This window comes from Sturnus vulgaris, chromosome 11 (assembly GCF_052056855.1).
Source record: "Sturnus vulgaris isolate bStuVul1 chromosome 11, bStuVul1.hap1, whole genome shotgun sequence".
NCBI lineage: Eukaryota > Metazoa > Chordata > Aves > Passeriformes > Sturnidae > Sturnus > Sturnus vulgaris.
The window spans coordinates 1683350-1703994 of NC_142253.1; the positions used below are offsets into that span (position 1 = coordinate 1683350).

General features: G+C 47.0%; 2 protein-coding genes across 3 annotated transcripts in view; both read left to right on the plus strand.

The window, feature by feature from the left end:
- Positions 1 to 17445, plus strand: part of LOC148222457 (uncharacterized) — a 118997-nt gene extending 101552 nt beyond the window's left edge. The window contains exons 6-7 of one of the 2 annotated variants that reach the window (XR_015805954.1): positions 3145 to 3342; positions 6650 to 7539. Coding sequence is in view for 1 of the 2 variants with exons in the window: in XM_088171238.1 (XP_088027364.1) it covers positions 13494 to 13568; positions 16021 to 16129 (184 nt within the window). In the remaining variant the exon portion in view is untranslated. Of the gene's footprint in view, positions 1 to 3144; positions 3343 to 6649; positions 7540 to 13493; positions 13569 to 16020 lie in introns of those variants that run through there. The other variant, XM_088171238.1, reaches the window with a different exon arrangement.
- Positions 17446 to 17590: 145 nt separating this feature from the next.
- The window catches only part of CRBN (cereblon), a 38492-nt gene continuing 35437 nt past the window's right edge, over positions 17591 to 20645 (plus strand). The window contains exon 1 of the mRNA XM_088171234.1: positions 17591 to 18942. Within this exon, the coding sequence (XP_088027360.1) occupies positions 18798 to 18942 (145 nt within the window). The 5' untranslated portion in view covers positions 17591 to 18797. The remainder of the gene's footprint in view (positions 18943 to 20645) is intronic.

Genomic DNA, 20645 nt, shown 5'->3' on the forward strand with positions numbered 1-20645 from the left:
CCAAGCCTGTGTCCATCCAGGCTGGGCTCCCTGGCTCAGGGAGCTGCTGAACATCAGAGGGAATCTCCAGCTCTGGCAGTGCCTTTAATGCCCCCTGCACTCCAGATCCAGAGCTGGGACTGCTGCCTCCCAGACAGGGCTTTTATCTCCAGAAAACTCCCCAGAATCTCTGAGCTTTGAGTTTCTTATTTTCCCCTCCCAAGTGCACTTGGGTGTTGAACTTCTGCGTGTTCTGCATGGGAGCACAGCCAGCGTTGAGCTTAAAAACCTTTAAAATTCACCTCTCAAAACTAATATTTATCTGTAAAAGCTGTAATTAGAGTGTGGGGGGTGTTGCTGTGCACGTACCTGCCTCTCTCCAGGCTTCCTGCAGCTCACAGGGGCTTTGAAATGAAATTTGAGGGGAATAATTGACAACCAAGAGCTGGACTGGGGTTAAAGTGTCAGTGCTGCAGGAGAAACCTCAAAGGTCCTGTTCCATGGGGGACTGGCCAGGGCTGCAGCTGTGGGGACAGATGGAAAACAAAGTCCCCAGGCAGCTCCTGGCATGGTGTCACCTCCTCCTTCACTGCTGGGTGTGAGCACAGGGGCTTGGAATTCACTGGGAATTTTCCATGTCTGCTTTTCAGGCCCTGAGTGACACTGGCTCTTCCTCCTTCTTCCTTCTTTCTTCTTCTTTCTTCTCCTTCTCCTCTGTTGCAGCTTCAACCTTTCTGCCTTTCCAACTTCATGGCCAGTTCCCAGTTACATAACTTAATAATTTTCTTCTGTAACAGCTTTAATTACAAAAGTAAATAAAGGATAATTAAGAATTACCACCATCAGCAGGACTGGTGGGAGAATGAGTTGCCTTGCAGTTAAGTCACTGGTGGAGCCCTAAAGTGGAATCCCACCTTCTGAATTCCTGTTTGACATCTTAAGCTGGATAACCTTGCTTCCATTTTATGATTTATGTTGATAAATTTCTGGTTATATCAGTTTTAATAGGTTAAGTCAATTTGTTTTGCAAGGTAAAACCAGAGCTTTAAGAAATCACTTTTTAATTTGCAAATGTTCATTCCAAAGGAAGAACCATTCATTGTTAAAACCTGAAATGTATAAGGAAAAAGGTCATTGAAGTCACTGTCAAGGTACTGCCAGTTGGTCAAATTTTACTGTCCTGGCTGTTTTTATAAAAAAAACTTTGATGACCATAAAGTTGCCATTTTCTGTAGTAGGTTCCCCATGAGCTTCCCCCTGTACAGTTGTACAGTATCATGAGTTAAAGTGAACCAAATTAAACTGTTGTGGCATATCAAAACAGCCAACAAAGGCAGGCAGCTTTTTTCCTGAACCCCCTGAGATTTATTCTGACAGTTTGCAACTCGATGAAATGGATAATGGAAGTCCCTTGTCACAATAACTCAGCTTAAATGTATTGTTGGATTAATAGACTCAGTTATCCACTCTTCCAAGGAGAAAAATGACTTGTGGTTTCAAATCAGCCCCTCACTCGTGGCATCCCATCAAATTAACCAAACAGGCCCAAGTTAAACTCCTGGCAGAAGGCAGGCACTCTAGGAGTTGTGTCATAAAAATGAATTTATTTATTTTTCATGGTTTCCAATTGCCATGGCAGCAGCTGTGGGTGACACAGGGTGGGAGGTGGGACCCAGGGTGATGGATGATGTCCCTGTGCCCTGCTCAGGGAGCTCCTGCCTGCTGTCACCTCCCTGTGCAGCAGCAAATTCGGGGAGGGAGCTCACTGAGAGACCTGTGGAAGGGCTGCAGGGCTGATTTCCTCTGCTGGGGATTGATGTGGGCAGTGGGAATTTACAGCTTCCCTGGAGCTTGTGGACATTCCATGGGATTTGGCACTCACACATCTGGGGGAGGCTCTCCCTGTCCTCTCACTCCAGGGAGAAACCACATTGGCCTTTCTGGTCCTTGCACTAAATAACCTCACGAGATAATTTCACTCTTTGCAAGGTCATGGCTTGGTTCAGTCTTACATGAGCCAGACACAAAATCCTCCCTGGCACAGGGTGCCCAGAGCAGCTGTGGCTGCTCCTGAATCCCTGGCAGTGCCCAAGGCCAGGCTGGACATTGGGATTTGGGACAGTGGGAGGTGTCCCTGCCATGGCAGGGGTGGCACTGGTGATGCTTTGAGAGGCTGAGCTGGAGCAGAGGCTGGACAGAGTTAAAGGAATAAAGCAGGGATTTATTACAAACCCTTCAAAGGATTCACCTTGGGCAGCACAAGAGCCTGGCCATGGCTACACCCAAGATGGACCCTGGGTCAGGAGTTTTCACACTTTTATCAGTTTGGGTCCATTTCCATCTTGGGTTCATTGTCCAATCCCAGCTCCAGGTTCTGCAGTCCCATCCTCCCAGATTCTCTCCTCCATTCGCTGCTGTTTGCACTTTTTGGGGCTGGAGCTGCAGCGTGTCCTTGGTTGTGGGGCTGGAAAAGGATTGTTCTGTGTGCCTGAGCTGGGAGGAGAACCTGGAACACTTGGTATGGAGTTCAGAGTTATTTCCTAATGCAGTGCAGAATCTGGGAAATATCAAAGCTAAAACTTGAGGCATCACTGGGTGGGCTTTAAAACCCCTCCCCACCCAAACAATTCTGGGATTTGTGTGAAGGACACTCAGGGGCTCCCTGGCCCAGCTGTCCCTCCCTGCACCACGGGTGCACTCCCACCTTTATCTGGGCTCACCTGTGGGTTTTCAGAGGAGTTTTGGTTCTGTTTTGTTCTCAAAGCCCCAGGTGTGAATGCCCAGCCCCTCCACCTGCCCCACAGGTGAGCAGCAGCCGTTCATGAACACGGGCTGGGTGAATGACCTGGCTCACATCTGGAAAGGGCCACACGGGGCTGTGCAGCTGTGGGGCTGCTCTGATGTGCCATCACTGCCTGCTGAATGTTTTGATCTGGCAGAGAGCTGTGGGAGCGTGGCAGGGCTCCTTCCCCAGCCTCTCCAGGGGAATCTGCCTGTGAAATGTGGGATTTTGAAGTGGAAACCTCTGAGAGCTCACTCTGAGGCAGCAGTTTCCCTTCAAAGTCCCTCTCTGCCTGTACTCAGCACCTCTTGTGATGTAGCACACATTGTCTCCACAGAAAGTCGGAAAGCTTCCTAAAAATCTCATTTTCTCCTCTTAATTAGGCAGTTCCCCCAATGAGCCGTGTGGGAGCTGATGGAGAAGGTGGGGATGTTGGCACAGCCCGGCCCCACGGACGCTGATTGATGAACCTTCAGCTTTGAACTCTGCATTTTCCTTCTGAAACATGGCATAAATAAGAGATACAGAAGAACTGAAGGCAGGGAGGATGTGTGGCACAGCTCCTTCCCCACCTTGCTCAGGTCAGTGGGGTTTCCACCTCAGTGTTCCCTTCTCTGTGATTTCTTTTAAGCCTGTTTTAATAAATGCCATCTGCTAGCTGCCCCTAAATCTGGCTGAATGCAGGGGCTGTCCCTGAGGGGGTAAAATCATGCCCAGCATGAACACAAAGCCAGGCCACTCATCTCCAGGTGCTGCTTGTCCATAAACCCCTCCAGACAGAAAGGGGATGAAGCACAACACAGAAGTTCATCTAGAGGGATGTTTTGAACTAAGAAAGGGCAGATTTGGAGTAGTTAGAATGAAGACATTTCTTACAGTGAGGGTGGACAGGCATGGCACAGGTGCCCAGAGAAACTGGGGCTGCCCCTGGATCCCTGGAATTGTCCAAGGCCAGGCTTGGAGCAGCCTGGGATAGTGGAAGGTTTTCCTGTGGTCTGCCCAAAAAGGCTTGGCAGGGTTCTCCAGGTGGCTCCGTGGAAATTGGAGCCCCCAGCAGTGATGGGAACATTCAAAGGACCCTCCTTGGAGCAGCAAAACTGCTGAGCACAGCACATCCCTGAAGCACAGGGAACAGCTTTTATGTTAAACTGTGACCATGAAACAGGAAAAAGCTTCTGCCTTTTGATTTTTGCCTTTAACATGTTAAAATAGAAGCACCTGCTGCCTGCTGGGCTCATTAAATATGTCTTTTTATTTTCCTAAATCACCACGGCAGAATTTGAATTATTTACTTGGTAAACTCCAGGCTACGTTCATTTACATTCTCCAAGGTTTTTGTGCTTTAGCTTTGGAACCTTTTTCTTCCCACCTTGTGTTCAGTGCCCACCTTGGCTCCTCGAGCAGGATCCCTCCCTTTGGTGACTGCAGGGGTTTTGTGATCTTCAAAAGCAGTGAAATGTCAGGCACACGCAGCCGGTGAATTATGGATCAGAATAGAGCACATCAAACACCCAGCATTATTCACTTGTGGGTCTGTGCTCGGTAAAGCAAGAAAAATCCCTGCACTTCTCCTTTGCTGAGATGTGGGGTGGTTGTTTTACATGCTCCAGAGTAATGTTAGCAGGGGTGGGGGATGTGGGATATTTTTGTTTAAGCGAGGCACTTCAATCAAAGCCTCATTCTGCTGTAAACCCAATTAGCTCCAGTCTGCCAAGTCAGCTCCACTGTCTGCAAGAACGTGTGTGAGGCTATGAATAATTGCCAAACTCGGCTCTCCTGCTATCTAGGAAATGCCACCAGGCTTTTGCTACCCCCAGACGAACCCCCTGCACTTAGAGGTTCCAGCTGAAGACACAATTCAGAACCCACCCGTGTGTCCGAGCAGGGCTGTGGGTGTGCAGAGGCTCTGAGGAGGCTCTGCTGCCTTGGCTCTGGGGCAGGACCCGGCTCCTGGGCTCTCCAAAAGCTCAGGGATGCTCCAGGAGCTGAAGGGAGGGCACGTGGAGGTGTGAGCTGGGCTTTGCACTATTTATTAGTGGTTTGTTATCAGTTTTATCTGGTTTTTTTTTTTTCAGAGCGAGGATTATTAGAAAGGCAATTGAGACGATTCTTGTGTTTGGGCTTTATCAGAAATTAAAGAAAGTGTGAGAGCACCTCCAGCCTCTTGCTAGAAATGGGAAAAAATGGCCCCAGCTGAGCTTGTTTTAAGGCTAAACAAACCAATAAAAGTTTAACACTTATTTATTTTTTTGACCCAATAATAGATTCCCACCACCCTTAGAGTGACATTTGACTGACAAACCAAAGGTCACTGCCTGAGTTCTGTGAAGAAGAAGATGAACAAAGAGAAAGACACCACCCAAAACTCTCCATCTTGTCCCATATCCACCACTATACTATAAATTTAAACCCCATCACCCAGTGAAAACACAGAGATCTAACCTGCTACACATTGGTGATTTCTAACTCACTATTCACATTTCCAAGCCTTCTCCAAGGTTCCAGCTCCAGAGCAGTGTTTGCCAGGGGGTCTGTGCCTGGAAGCACAGAAAGCTCCAAAACTCCAGATTTCTGGGATCCTACAGGGCAGGATGAAAACTTCCATGGCTGCAGAACAAACCCATTTCTGCAGGAAAGCAGTGGCTGTGTCCTGGGGGAGGAAGGGCTGGAAAATGAAATACTCCAACAAAACGTGTGGGAAATGGGTCCCCTCCTTTGGGTGAGGGAGTGCAGGGGGTGTTCAGCTGCATTCCAGGTGCCACGTGCTGCTTTGTGCCAGTTTGGACACGGTTCCACAGCTGCCATGGTGCCAGGTGGCAATTTAGGCTGGGTACCCAAACCCTGGTGTGACACAGGGAGAGGAAATCCTGTTGTGCCAGGGAGGGTTTGGATTGGGCATCAGGGGAAATTTCTTCATGGAAAGAAGGAATTGTTCATTGTCAGCCATTGAACAGGGCAGTGCTGCAGTCCCAGGTTTTTAAACTGCAGTGGTTTAAAATCTTCAATGTGGCTCTTGAGGAAGAGGTTTGGTGGTGAGTGTGGGGCTGCTGGGTTGATGGTTGGACCTGATGAACTCTTTTCCAGCCTGGGTGACTCTGTGGTGACACCAAAGGTGTCCCTGGGACTCACCCACCCATCCCTACACAGGGGGCTGGGACACAGAATTGCCTCCAGGGCTCCTTCCAGCCCTCGGGAATGTGCTGTCCCTCCTCTGCCTTTGGCCAGCTGGCAGACAGGGTGGTGGTCTCAGTTGGAAAGCAGGCAGAAACACCAATTTTGTGTAGTGGTTTTGGGTTGCTAATTTGAGATTTCTCAAATTAACTGTTAAATAAACAGTTTTTTCCACTTAAAAAAAAAAAAAAAGAGGTATGTATAGAGTTAGAATATATATAAATTTTGGTAGTAAGCTGATAATATGGGGATAAGGGGTGAATGTCTGGGGTGACTTTATGATGCTTGTATCCCCAGTTATCTGTTCTGTTTGTGCTGCATGGTAAGTTCTGCAACTTTAAGACTAGTTCCTTTCCTTCCTTACCAAAAAAATAAATTAATATAAACCAGCAAACACAGGCTGCATTTCCTCAGGTGAGAAAGGTTGATATTTTTGGTTATTTCCAGTAGGACACACTTTCCCCAACTGCAATGGGTTTTTCCTTGCATATTTACTTGTCTTTCTACCTCTTTTCCCCTTTCCATCTGTGGAAAAAATTAAAAAAAAAAAAAAAAAAAGTCGAAAGTCATGGGAGTGAATCACCCATCTCACTTAGGCTCAGGTTTGGTGATTCCTTTTAATGTCCCTCAAGGATGGCCACAATTCAGTGACATCTTGTAGACTCTCCCACTGTTTTCTTCCCAAAAAATTTACTTTTAAATTTATTTTCCTTGAAGCCTAAGGTCCATCAAGTGATCTAATGCTCCGTGTGCTGGCCATTGGTGAGACGTGTGACAAGATTTTGACACCTCAAGAAAAAGGCTGAGTGTTTAGCAGGGTTTTTATAAGCTCAGTGTTAAATGCTGTGTATTGACACTGACACACATTCAGGCAGGGAATTGTTTTATTTTTACAGATATGGCACTGTGTAAATTATCACAACATTATTCCCTTCTTTTGCCTGCCAAAAATAAAACGGAAAAAAGCTTGGATACGAAAATATTTTTACTCCGGGGGCAGGAAGTGATTTGGGCTGATTTTCTGACTGCAGGTACATGAACAAATTGCTGTTTTGCCAAGGCTGACCCAGGGCAGTGCCAGTGGGTGCCAGGCTGGTTGGGGACACCCAGCTGCCCTCTCCCTGCTGCTGTCACCCAATTCCATCCCTCCCCACTCCCCCCACGTCAGGGTGGCTCTGAGGAGCAGGTGACACCTGAGAATAGAACATTCCCCACAGGGAGAGGGTTTTTTCTTTAAATAGAAATGTCTGGAGAGCTGCGAGACTCCCAGACATTGTGAAAATCTAGAGGGGGATTTTCATCTTAGCTCGTGCTGTGGGATAACCTAAAAACCTCATGCACGGCCCAGTTCTATTGAAAAATGTTTTAAGGGGTCACTCCTGCTCCTAAATCTGGGTGTGAACAACCGCACAGAGCCCAGGCAGAGTGGGGTGGCTCTGGGGGCTCTTCAAGCAGGGTGTGGGAATGCAGGGACAGCCCTCAGAATTAGAAGGAATTTCCAATACTATTGATATTAATTAGAATTTTCAATACTATTGGTATGAATTAGAAATTCCAATACTAATAGAAGGAATTTCCAATATTATTGGTATTAATTAGAAGGTCCAATAATGTTGGTATTACTTAGAATTTCCAATACTAATAGAAGGAATTTCCAATACTATTGGTATTAATTAGAATTTCCAATACTAATAGAAGGAATTTCCAATACTATTGGTATTAATCAGAATTTCCAATACTATTGGTATTAATCAGAATTTCCAATACTATTGGTATTAATTAGGTGCAAGAGAAGTTTTCCTTCCATTTGTTTGACTCCCTGGCTGGTTCTGGAGTGTCTGTGTGTCAGCTCCAGCTGGGATATTCTGGACACATCCAGCCCATCCAAGGCTCCCTGCTCACAGCAGCTCCCTGAGGCCTTTTCATTATTTTCTGTTTATATGGCACTGCTTAGGGTGAGTTTTTATAATGCTTTGCAATTGAAAGGACACTGAGAGCCTAATTCAGGTTGGGTTTTGTGGTGGGGACTGAATTTAATGCATTCAGCTCAGTGCTCTCTGACTGAAGACAGCTCTGGAATGGGAGAACACGTGGAATTTATTTCAGAAGATTTACATGTACAAAAATTTAGGGTGCTTTAAATGCAATTTCAGGGATTCAGCTCCAGGTTCTGCATTGTGACAGCAAGGGGCTGCAGGGGGGAAATGGAGAAGCTCTGTCCTGGCCCTGTCCTGGAGCATCCCAGGAGCAGACAGGCTCCTGCAAGGAATCCCTGGCATCTCCTCGGATGGGTTTTGCAGGATTTTTTGGGATCAGTGCATGGAGCATTGTTTGTTGGGCTGGAAGGAGCAGCTGGAGCAGGGGGAGCCGTGGGGCTGTGCACAGGAATTCTGCCAGCTGGGATGACACTTGTGGCCAAATAAAGTGTGGTTTGCACTTTGCTGAGGCAGAGCTGGGATTTTGGGGTCCATCAGGAGCCATTTGGGGGCTCTCGATGCAGATCTGAGATTTTTGGGGTCCATCGGGAGCCATCTGGGGGCTCTTTGCAGGGTGCAGAACTTGCAGGTGCTGCCCCAAGCTTTGGCTGCAGCATCCCTGTCCCTTTTGGGATGCAGAGCCTCTGTGGGAAATGGGGGCAAGGTGGAGCTCTGGGAGAGCCCTGGGGAGCTGGCAGTGGTGGCAGGGCTCTGCAGGAGCCCAGTCCTGAGTGCTCCTGCTGTCCCCAGGGCTGTCCAAGGGCAAGGACGCTGTGGCCACTTGTCACTTTTAATGGCTCCGCTCCGCTGCAGTTTAGAGACAATTAATTTTATGAATCCTATTTGTAGCTCCCGTTCCTCCTTATATAATCCTCATTTGTTTCAAATGAGCAGGGAGTGTGCCCCCGAGATTCTAAACATACCTCTTTATTAGTTCAAACAGAAACTGTTACCTACAGAAGCTAAACTTAGCTCTAATGTATGAAATGAGATGAAGAGTTCCTTTTAAATCCCCTAGCAGGTGTTAGATAACAGGGACTGTGCTGGCAGGGGGAGCAGGGGACTGCAGAGTGCTGGCAACAGCACTTTAATGATCCACTGGATTTATTTCTCCAGTAAGAAACAGATGAAACCCCAAAATGCAGGTATTGGGGGGTGGGTGCACAGCAATCAGTCCTTGCTCCCCCAAATGTCACAGTCACCAAGGCTGGCCTCCCTCTGCCTCAGGAGAGAGTCTCAGGAGCAGTTTTATAGCTGATAACCCCACCTGAATTGTCTTTATCTCTGTCACACACCAGTGTCTCCCTTGCTGGATGCCCCAGTTGGGATATCAGTCTCCCATCTCCGAAATTCCCTCCACAGCCTTGGGGTTTCATCTCCCGAGGATATTCCTGTAGAGCCCAAAGTGTGAGACAGCCCAGATTGTTGAAGGGATTGAAGGTTTGAACGAGCCAGGCTGGAAAATGTTCAGCTTTTCTAAGAAGCAGAGTTAGGGAGCACGAGGTGGAGGGAGAGGGAGGAACCAGTGCAGGGAATTCTGGCTTTGCTGTGGCTCTGGCACCCTCCAAAATCAGCATCCACAGCTCCTGCCACAGGTGACAGATTGCTCGGACATCTCACGAGGATTTTTCTTCAGATTTCAGCTCCTGAAAGGCCTGGGTTCAGGCACATTCATTTTCTGTGCCATAAACAGAAAAGAGGAGGAGCAGAGGTTCTCAGTGGGATTTCTGCACTGGGAGAAGAAGGGCTGGGAAGAGCTGGGGCTGCCCCAGGAGCAGGTTTGGAGGAAGGGGCTTTTTTAGAGGTTTTTGGGGATGTATTTAGCAAGGTGTTTTTTTGCCATTCTCCAGCCCAGTTTACAGCTGGCTCTGTGTGTGTGTCAAAGGCAAATTCCTGACTTCCATGAGCAGCTCTTCCTGCAAAAGCTGTTTCTTAAATTAAGTCGCAGGAGGGGTAGATGAGAAAAAATTGCTTTTCCTCTGAGGAATATGAGGATGGTTTGTCAATTGCTCTCCATTAGGAGCCCAGCACACTCCGAGGCAAGGATGAAAAGTGAGGATCAGATGAAAGGATGGAAATGATCACTCAGGTGACTCGGGGATGTGACACACGCTGTCACCATGGAGATCCCCCAGCAGCTCCTCCCAGGGAGCACTGGGGGCACATTTGGCATCTCACTGCTCTGGGAATACCAAACCTGCCCGTGCAGTGATGCCCAGCAGGCCTGGAATGGTTTTGGATACCTGGCAGCTATATATTGATCAGATATTGGATATTAGGATTTTGAATCCAGGGATTGTTCCAGGTGTTTCCATGTGCAGTGGGCAAGCAGGGGATGCAGTTCAGGCGTTCTGGGGTTTGTGGCTGCTCAGGAAACTGCGTTTGACTGCTGGCTGAAGCAGGATAACGTTTGCTGTGGCTTTCCCTACATTCCTTGTATTTTCAGGTATCTGTATGCTCATTTTCCTGGATTTCTGACTTGGGAAGCCTCTCTGCACTGCAGTACCTGCTCCCCAGGTGTGTGGGCCCAGCCTTTACAAAGCTTTAAGCCATGAAATCCAATCAGATGTAGCTTTTTAGCTTGTTTTACAATCACCCACTTGTCTGGATATGGCTGGAATTTTCAAGGAGTTGGATGGATCCAGTCTCTGATGGATTCAGGATTTCCTCCTTCTCCCATGGTCTCAGGGTTGGCAGCAGAAAGATGTCTGTGGCTTTAAATGACATCAAAATGTGGCTCTCATCCTCCTGTGTCCCTAAAACAATTTAGTGCCACTGTAATTATTAGCATTCTCATTAAGAAGAGTTTAGCTGAAAACCAAGACACAAAGATGCAGTGACTTCATCAAATCCAGATAAAGCAGGTTCCTAATTCACTTCCATGCTCTGAAATAAATCCTCAGAGCATCAATTACTGTATCTCTTGTAAAGCAATTACTATCAGCCTCCATTGCTCCCCTTTACACATTTTAATTTAATCATTATTTTTGCTTTAAAATACAGGGTAAGGAATTTCACAGTTCCTCAGGAAGAACTAAAGCAGACAACAACAAAAAAAAACCCTGTAAAAGCAGAAATTACTTTCTTTTGTAATCAGGTTGATTAGAGTCGTGTATAATCATACACAGCAGGTGGGAAGATTAACATTTCACTAATTCCTAGTGGTCATTACTGCAAGGAAATTTAATCTGCAGAGTTCACAAGGATTGCAGTTGCATGCTGGTAAAGCTCATTTAAAAGACAGAGCAAAAACAACACAACTTTGTATTCTGGAATCCAGTTTTCCTCTGAACTCTTTTGGCCTGCAGGCAATACACATACACCAGGATCTTCTACTTAATTGAGAAATAGATTTGTATTGATCAGGCCCACTTAACAAGCACATTCAGAGCTGTTCCTGCTCTCAGTTACTCGGGTGGGGAATGCAGGCAGACCCCAGAGGCTTGAGCTACCTGATAAAATAGATATTTTCACAGCAAATGCATTTTTCTCCGTGGGGGCTGCACTAGTCCACAACACTGAGAGTCAGCTCTCATATTTGGATCAATTCAGAGTAATTCTGCTGGAGTCGAACAACTTATTAATTTCTTCCTATGAAAACAAAAAGTGACATCATTATTATGATCAGGTTCTGCTTCACTAACCTGGGTGAGGGTTATTCCAAAATAAAACACCCAGCAGTGAGCAGGTTCTGGCCATGTGCCATGGCTGCACCCCTGATCCCATCCCATCCCATCCCATCCCATCCCATCCCATCCCATCCCATCCCATCCCATCCCATCCCATCCCATCCCATCCCATCCCATCCCATCCCAGCTGCTCCCAGCAGCCTTCCCGAGCACACCCAGTGCTGCAGCTCAGGGAGCTCTGGGACCAAGCTGGGAATGCTCCAGGGGATTTGGGGTGGGTGGATCAGGGTGACTGCTCTGCTGTCCACTTGTGTGGGGTCTGGCTGGCACTGAGCTGGGCTCTGTCATGAAAGGGCAGTGGGGAAGGCAGAGCTAAGCCTAAACTGGGCAGGATTTCTGAGTGGGAGGTGAAGCAGATCCCAGGGAAGCAGGGGGGGTCATTCCTTGTGCTGCAGATGCCAATTCACAAACCCATCAGGAAGCTGGAGAAGGATGGGGAGGAGAAGCTCAACGTGGTTATGCTGTGCTCACTGGATTTGGCTGGAATTGGGTGCTGTTCCCACAGATAACAACATCTCCCTCCAAACAGAGCTTAGGTTGGATTGAACATTGAATTTACACCCCACGGAACAGCAGGGAGTGGGAGCCCTGAAGGAGCTGCCCCACTCGTGCCCTCCCAAAGCTGGGAATGTCCCATCTTTTGACTTAAAAAGATGCCCAGGAGCCTGGTGGGGCTCCGGGCAGCACAGGACAATGTCAAGGAGCTGACACTAACGAGGATAACAAAGGTAATGAGTAAACAACGAGCTAAGTGAGGCCATCAATATGCAGAGTACCAGCCCCCCTGAATCACCGGGGATCTGCTGCTTTAATGATGCTCTTGTGAAGGCCATGGCCCTGAGCTATTTCAGACCACTACACTGAATTTTGCCTGACACTTATCAGTTTATATGCAAGGAAATTTATAGCACGGAACTGAAATGAAACAGTGCTTTGGACAGGGAAAAATGGATTGCAGGTGCAAACAAGCATGAAATGAAAATCTCCTAATGAGTTTCCATTAGCAGCTAAATACATAATCGAATAATTTTTAGCCAACATAGAGCAATGAGAAAATCAATTTATTCCTCCTAAGTACTTCTCTATGGATTGATGCTCTAGCACAGCTCAGGCTGGTTTTGTTAAGTGAGAGCTGAGCTTGGGATTGAGCTAAAGCAGAGCATGGCTTTGCTTCTGCTGAGTGTGAATGGAATGCATTTTCCTTGGAAACCCTAAATAACATAAGGTAACATATATATAGTTATATATCCTGGTTCAAATAGAGCATTTCCACCTGAAAGCTAAAGAATAAAACATTGCAGGAAAATGGACCAGCACTGGCCCATAATTGACTCAGAAATACCCATTAGTGCAGTAAGGCTCGTTCTTCACTGCTCTTGAAGCAACAGGATCCTCAATTTCCTTTCTTTTTGCCTTAAACAGCCTCTGACCTGAGTTCTCCTTGCCTGGTGTTTCACACCCGATTCACAGAGTAGCTGTGGCTGTTCCTGGATCCCTGGAATTGTCCCAGAGCAGGTTTGGAGCAGCCTGGGACAGTGGGAGGTGTCCCTGCCATGGCAGGGGGTGGAACAGGACGAGTTTTAAAAGTCTCTCCCAATCCAAACCATTCTGGGATTCTGGGATTTGTGTATAAATTCAATATAAAGCACACCTCAAAACACCTTGTTTTCCTAAGATCTTGTTTTATATCTGTGAACTTGAAACCAAAATGAGCTGTAAATTGTCTGGATATGGGTGGAATTTCAAAAGCTTGTTTAACTCACTTTGTCTAAGAAAATGCCCATATTTTGGACCCATCTAAGAGCAATTTGTCATTTCCAGCTGGCTTTGTATCAAACCTTAGCGTGCTCTACAGCAGGCAAATGAGAAAATCAGTATTTCCACGTCTTTCTGCAGAGCTGGGAATGCTGGAGGAGCCTGGAAATCCCCACGAGGTGTCCCTGAGTGCACCCACCTGGATGCCCTGGGCAGGTGAGTGGTGACAGGTGAGAAACCAGGGACACAAAAAGCCAAATATTCATTAGGATAATCCCTCTCTGCAAAGCCTCTTCGGCTGAAGGAAGTGTATCTTCCTTCCCATCTCCCTCTAAAACTCTAAATGAGAAACAAATAAAAATTTTATCCCCTTCCATAACCCCGAGTATCAGGCAGCATCCTTTATCTGCCACTGGCTGGAAATCTCACATTTTCATTGCCTGAATCACCAGATGCATTCATCAACCCTGACAAATGCCTCCAAACCACTAAATCACACCACTCCATCTCAATGGGCTACATAATCATTGTCAGGCTGACAATAAATCTGAGAATATCTCTGTTCCACACTCCAATATCTCCAGCTCCTACCAGGCCTGAGAAACTGCCACAGGAAAACTGGATCTTAAGTGAAGTTTAAGAGTTTTTCAGTCCCTCAAAAATTTGATAAACTCATGAGTTTCTGTCAGGCTGGTTTATTTTTAGGGTAAAAAAAAAAAAAAGTATTTTTTTCTACCCACAAGAATAACTCGTGAACTAAGAGATTTTTTTCTAAGAATAAGGTTATATCTTAGTAAGTACAAAAATATAGAAGGGGAAAACGATTCCCTGCTCTCCTGGGGAGCTGCCAGCTCTGTGGTCTGGCAGCCCAGAGGACACACAGATACCTGGGGTGGCACTGGAAGGGGATGGCAATGTTCCTGCAGTTTCCAGAGGCAGGAATGCAGCACAGCAATGTTCCTGCAGTTTCCAGAGGCAGGAATGCAGCAGAACATCCCCTTCTGGCTCTGTCTGACAGGACCTGCACCCCCAGGGCAGTGCCAGGACAATGCTGAGGCCATCCCAGGTCAAACTTCAGGATTGCTTCAAAAAAGGAAAAGTTGGGCTCTGGGCACATGAGCAAAATGCCCTGAGGATCCCATAAATCAGCTGAGCTGGGAGAGCCTCGTCTCCTCTGCAAGGGAACTTGATAATCTTAATTAACGAGCTCCTCGTTCTGTGCCTGCATTGCTGGGGAGGGCAGGGAGTGCTGCTGCCTCAGATAACCTGGGTTTATCCAGGGCCACAAAGATCTTCCCCACTGGGCCAGAAACTGCTCTGACTTCCACGGAGCTGCTGCTCCATGGCCAGAGTTTAAATAGACATTTAAATCACAGAATCCAGAATGGTTGGGGTGGGAAGGGACATTAAATCCCACCCAGTGCCACCCCTGCCATGGCAGGGACACCTCCCACTGTCCCAAATCCCAATGTCCAGCCTGGCCTTGGGCACTGCCAGGGATCCAGGGGCAGCCACAGCTGCTCTGGGCACCCTGGGCCAGCCCTGCCCACCCTGCCAGGGAACAATTCCTGCCCAAAATCCCATCTAACCCTGCCCTCTGGCAGTTTAAAGCCATTCCCCTTGTCCTGTCAATCCATCCTTTGTAAAAAGATCCTCCCCACCCTTCTTGTTTCATTTTAAAACAAGTTTCACCGAAGATGCAGGAATATAAACATTTCCTCTTCCATGCTTCTAACCCAAATTCAGAATTGTCGTGTCTGTCTGTAGGATTGCTATGTGGGTATGTAGGAAGTCTTTGTTTTCAGTTCATACATGAATCTTGATGGTTTTAAAGTGTATTTATATGCACCTATTTTCCTACACATCGTGCCCAAAGCAAGGATCCCACTCACTGCTCTTACAGCATTTTCTTAGCTCTCTGCTGAGTGCTATTTATTACATTTTTAATTTTGAGTCTGGTCAAAAAAGGAGACTTGCCTGGGATTTTCACTGGGGTTTTGCCACCCCGTTCCCCCTGAAGCTGAGTGTGTGATTTTACTGTAAAAAAACATCCAAATAAAACCCCAAAAGATGCTGATTTTGCAAGAATGCAAAAGCTGTGCTGGTGTCGGTGGGAGTTGTGTCTCTGGAGTGATGAAAGACCAAAGGCACTGCTATGGAAGCAGCCTGGGATCTGTGCTGAGCTTCCAGAGAGATTCCCCGGCTCAGCAATCTGAAGAAGGATCTCTCAAACTGCCATGCCTGTAGAGAACTTCCACTCCTATTTCCCCCCAACAACACCTGATTTACTCCAGTGATAAATCCAACGTGCTGTATAAACATTTATTTCTTTGACAACCCCGTTTGCTGTTAGAGAAATGCCCAAAGCTGGGAGCTGTTGTGGCAAGTGACAGGTGACAACTCAGCGTGTGCAGCCTGGCTGTGCAGGGTCTGCAGTGCCTGAGCAGTGGGAAGGCAGCACAAGGCACAACCCACAGCCACCTCCTCACCTGGGGGAGCCACCAGGGCACAGGTAAGGGCAGGTTCTGTGCAGCCCTTGGCCACTCTTGGTGTTGGCAGGGCTGGGATTCAACTCCCTGAAATGTTTCTACTCAGAGTAATGATCCTTGCAGACTAATTGCCTCCTAGAGGAATTTTTTAACTTTTTTTTTTTTTTTTTTGGATCCAGGTTAACCTGTCAGGCTGAAGAGAGACATCACAAAGTTACAGCTGAGCACGAGGCTCCTTTGGGGCGAGGAGCAGCCAGGAGCTGGGCACGGGGGGATTTTCCCAGCTGAGGATTTTATGGAAGAACATCTTCATTTCCCAGCCAGATGCCGAGGTGTAAACCAGGGTGAGCAGGGCTGCCTGCTGCCATCCTGAACATCCCAGAAAAGGCTGCTCCACGTGTTTTTACAGCAGAGCTTTGCCTCGTTTTGTTGTTGAGCAGAGCTTGGGTGCTCAGAGTCTCTGCTGGAGCCACAGCTGGAGCTTCATTCCCGAGCATCCTGCGAGGCTCCTGTGCCATCAGAGCGGGCAGGATGGCTCTGGCAGGCTGTGCCCTCCTCCCTGTGTGCTGGCAGCAGCTCAGGAGCAGCAGACAGGCACTGGAGGGGTGCAGGGAACACAAACTCCACTCTGGTGCTTCATCAGCCCTTTCTACATAAAGAGCGTTTTGGAGGGAGGAGAAAAATGCTTTGTGCAATTAAAAAAAAAAAAAAATCCCCAGAAGGACTTGGGCTGGTAGGATGTAAATAACTAAATGCCCAAATCAGCTCTCTCTCCTTGGAAAACATCCACAACCCAGATGCTGGTGGGGGTTTTGTGTCCTGTCCCTCCTCTGCTGCCTGCACCTCCTGCCCTGCCCTGACACGGCAGTGCCACGCTTGATTTATCCAAATAATGGTCTTTTGAAGAAAAATGCCCCTTTGCTCAGGCTGAGGAATGGCTGAATGAGGGAAAGCAGCACTTGGGAGTTTTTCTGGGAGGTTGCTGTGTCCAGTGCTGGTCAGGCCCTGGTCCAGCTCAGCCCCTGGGAGCTGCTGATGCTGCACACCCACCAGGGAGGGCTCAGGCTGCAGATTTTCCTGTTAAAAAAAACAAAACAAAACCAAACTACCTCCCTTCCTGCAGGACGAAACAGAAACTTGAATTTTTTCTGATTTCCACAAAACAACCCGTTAACAGCAGCTTTTCCACATGGGCAGCCATCCAACCCAGATGTGATTTCCAAGTGAAGCCATCATTTATGGGATGGTGTGTGGGGCTGGCAGGTTTGGGGAAGCTGTGCAGAAGGAGATTGTGGTGACTTAGATGGGCTCAGAGCACTCCATCTGTCTTCTGGGCATCTTTGGGCCAGGGTGGATGGGTTGTGGTCCCTGCCAGGGGCTGCAAGTGCAAACCTTCACTTCTGTTGTCATGAAAATCAAATCTAGATCATAAGGAGGCAGCTCTGTTGTTGGCACCTGGTTTGTTCTGTTAAAATAGATCTATCTTTTTAAAATTAATGATTATAATTGTCATTTAATGATGTGGAATGCTCCCACTTACTGCTCTGACTTTTCTCATGGAAATAATTATAATAAAAGGAAAAGTGACTTTATTACTGGCCAAATGGAGCCACCATTGATGAGATACAGCTTTTCAATTGGGCAAAACATTCTGCCCTGCAGGAGTTTCAAGAACAGTTTTATTCCTTTAAATTAAATGATTTTTGAATGAAAAGGATTAATCAGCCACCGCTGAAGAACATTCAGCTGTTCTTTCTGCTGCTGCCAAAAGGAATCTGCTCCTTTTACCTCTACCAAGAGTTTTTACTGAAGTCTCATTTTGCTCAAAGGTTTGTGCTTAGGAATTGGCAAGAGGGTGAGGAATTGGGCACGAAGTGGAGGATGCTGCACCCACCCAGCACAAACTGAGTCCACTTGGGGGTTTGGTGCTCAAAAAACGAGTCATGAGGCACTTTTGGATATGGTTTAGTGGGCAGGGAGTATTTGGGTGAAGGTTGGAGTCGATGTTTTTGGATGATCTGGAGGATTCTGTGCCTCTGTGGTTGCAGCTGAACCCCCCAGGCTGCTGCAGGGCTGTGCTGGCTCTGCCTTCCCCCAGAGCTCCCCCTGTGACAGCACCCATGGATTTGGTACCTGGCACGGGGGTGATGGACAAACCCCAGGGCAGACACCTGACCCTGAGGGCAGATCTCCAGAATTGCCTTCTCTGTGGGAACTGAGCTCTTTGGTGTGTCAGAACAAACGACAGAAATAAATGGTGACATGGGAGCCATCGGGGTGGGCTGGGAGGGGGAGGCAGGAGTGGGGAGAAAAATGGTAATTTTCCCAAGGCAGCTCAGCAGCCCCACTGTGTGCAGCCCAATTTCAGAGATAATTGGTACATGATTTCCTGAACAGAACCCGTTGTTATCTGTGCCCTGCAAACCAAACAAAGCCCTGGCTAATTCTGGATAACCGGGGGGTGATTCCAAAGTTAAACTGCAGTGAGAGTGAGGACTGGTTAATGATCTTTAAAGATCCCATCAGTTAATTGGGAGCTGCTGGTAATTCAAGCAGTGATCGCCAAGGGGTCGGCAGCAGCCCTGGTGAATTCCAGAAGCTGGGAGAGAGGAAATGCTGCTGGTCACACCAGGATCAACCAAATCTGAAGGAAAGGCAAGGGATAATTCAGTTTTGTGTGCAGAACTACTCCTCAACCCTCAGAGAGCTCCTCCTTGAACAGGGAATGTGTGGCAGGGCTGGAGCAGGTGGGAATTACCATCCAGAACAGGCTCATCTCAGCAGGACATTTGGGAATGATGGCAGCTCCTGGGAACTCGATGGGCTGGAGGTAAAAAAAAAAAACACAATAAAAAAGTACCAACACTCAGGAGATGCTGCTGCTGTTGTTGTTCCTGTTTTCCTGTGTTTTCCTGGCCTCAGGTGGGATTCTCCACTTTATTGAAGCCTTTGGCTGATGGAGGGAGAAGGGTGGAGTCACATTTCTCTGTGGTTTACCAGGAGAAAAGGAGGGAACAATCCCAAACTCCTCTCCAAAACTCAGAGAGCTCAGCAGGTTGGAATAACCCGATGGAAACCCACAGCTCACCCAACAAAATCAGGTAAATAACTTTCAGCTTGCTCAAAATGATTAATCACTTGAAGAAGTCTCAACAAAAAGGAAAGGAAATGATCAGAAAAACCAACAGCTTTGAGATGTTTCTGATTTTTATTTGAAAATAGTGCTTCCATTTCAGAGGTAGCACCAACAGTTCAGAATTTACTCTCAATTTAATCAGTCCTGTGGTGTTTAAATTCAATAAAAAGGTAAAACTCGCTTAGAAGCTGGTTTTTTTTTTTAAATCCTGCTCCCTCTTTCTTGGAAGCCTGGAAGGAACATAAAGTGCAGTTCTCAGCAGAAGGATGTAATTGGGAGGAACTGTAATGGATGGGCCGTGTTTCTCTTTGAAGTTCCCATTGATCAGCTCTGCTGAGACGATTTTTCTAATCCATAACTCAGGAACATGAAGGAATTGTCACTTAATTCTTTGGGTGTTTGTGTTTCACCTCCTAAGAAAACAGATTCTGGCCTTGATTCAAGTAGTTCTGTGTAAAGTGGGGAAGAATCACCCAGTTCTAGTTTTTAAATATAAATTTAAATATAAATTTTCCTCCCGTGAACCAAAACAGTTCTGTGATTTCTTTTTTATGTCTGACTTTGGTGCAAGAAAATTCCAACTAATACCTTCTGCTCCAAGAATGTGCTTTCAGCCAGTGGAGCAGTAATTAAGAGATGATTTCCCCCCTCCTCTCCACTGGAGAGGCAGCTTGTGTTGAAAAACCAGCCCTTCACAAGGAGGCAAAGCCATCTGTCCTCTCTCTGAGGAAAGAGATAATTTTTTTTTTTTATGCTCACATTAGTCGAACCTCTGTGTAATAACTCGTTTCCATAAGGAAGGCACCCACTGGGATGAATTTCCATGGCCCTTATTGACACAGCTCTGATGGCAAAGCTGCCAGAGGAGCTCTGGCCACAGCTGCTGGCAAGATCAGGGAGTTCCAGTCACACAGAATCCCTCTGGAATTGTGCATGTGCAGAAAAAAAATGTCCTGGTGGTTAAAGTACCACTTGTAGTGACAAAACACCTTCCTGCATGGCCAGCTACTGCCAGGTCGTGATCTCTGTGAATTTCATTATCTCAGCTGAAACCAAACGCCCTTAGCAGGAATTTCTAAAGAGAAAAACATTGAAGAATTTGAGGATTTCACTTAAATTCCTGCTGGATCCATGGAAGTTCTGGATATGGAGGCTCCTGGCTTGGAGAAAAGGGGGAACACTCCAACCCTGGGGGCAGGTCCTCGAGTTCCTGGCCCTGTTTAGGTAAGAGAGGGAAAAATTGTGCTCCTGCTTGAGGAAATGATGGTGATCCAGAATTCAGAATAACAGTCATTAATAAATAATGAGAGGAGTTGTGAAGAAAATGAATTTTTCAAGGACTCTGAAGAACATATTTGGAGCTGAGGTCTGGAACCTGCTGGCAGAGAACTGCAACCTTCATCCCACTGCACATTGATCAGAAGTTTGGTAATTAGCTGCTTCTAGAATGGCTTTTGCAGCTGATCTGATATTAATGAAGTGGTTTGGAGCAATACTTTCCACTGGTTTGTCCTAGTTTGAAGAAGAAGAAGGAAAATTATGATTTGTTCTACCAGACTGTCTTCAAGCAGCAGTTTTTTAAAGGTTGGTGCATTTGTAATGTGGATTTGTCCTGCTACTTACTCCTGCTTTTGCATCTCTTTATCAAGGACTGACTAACAATTCTTC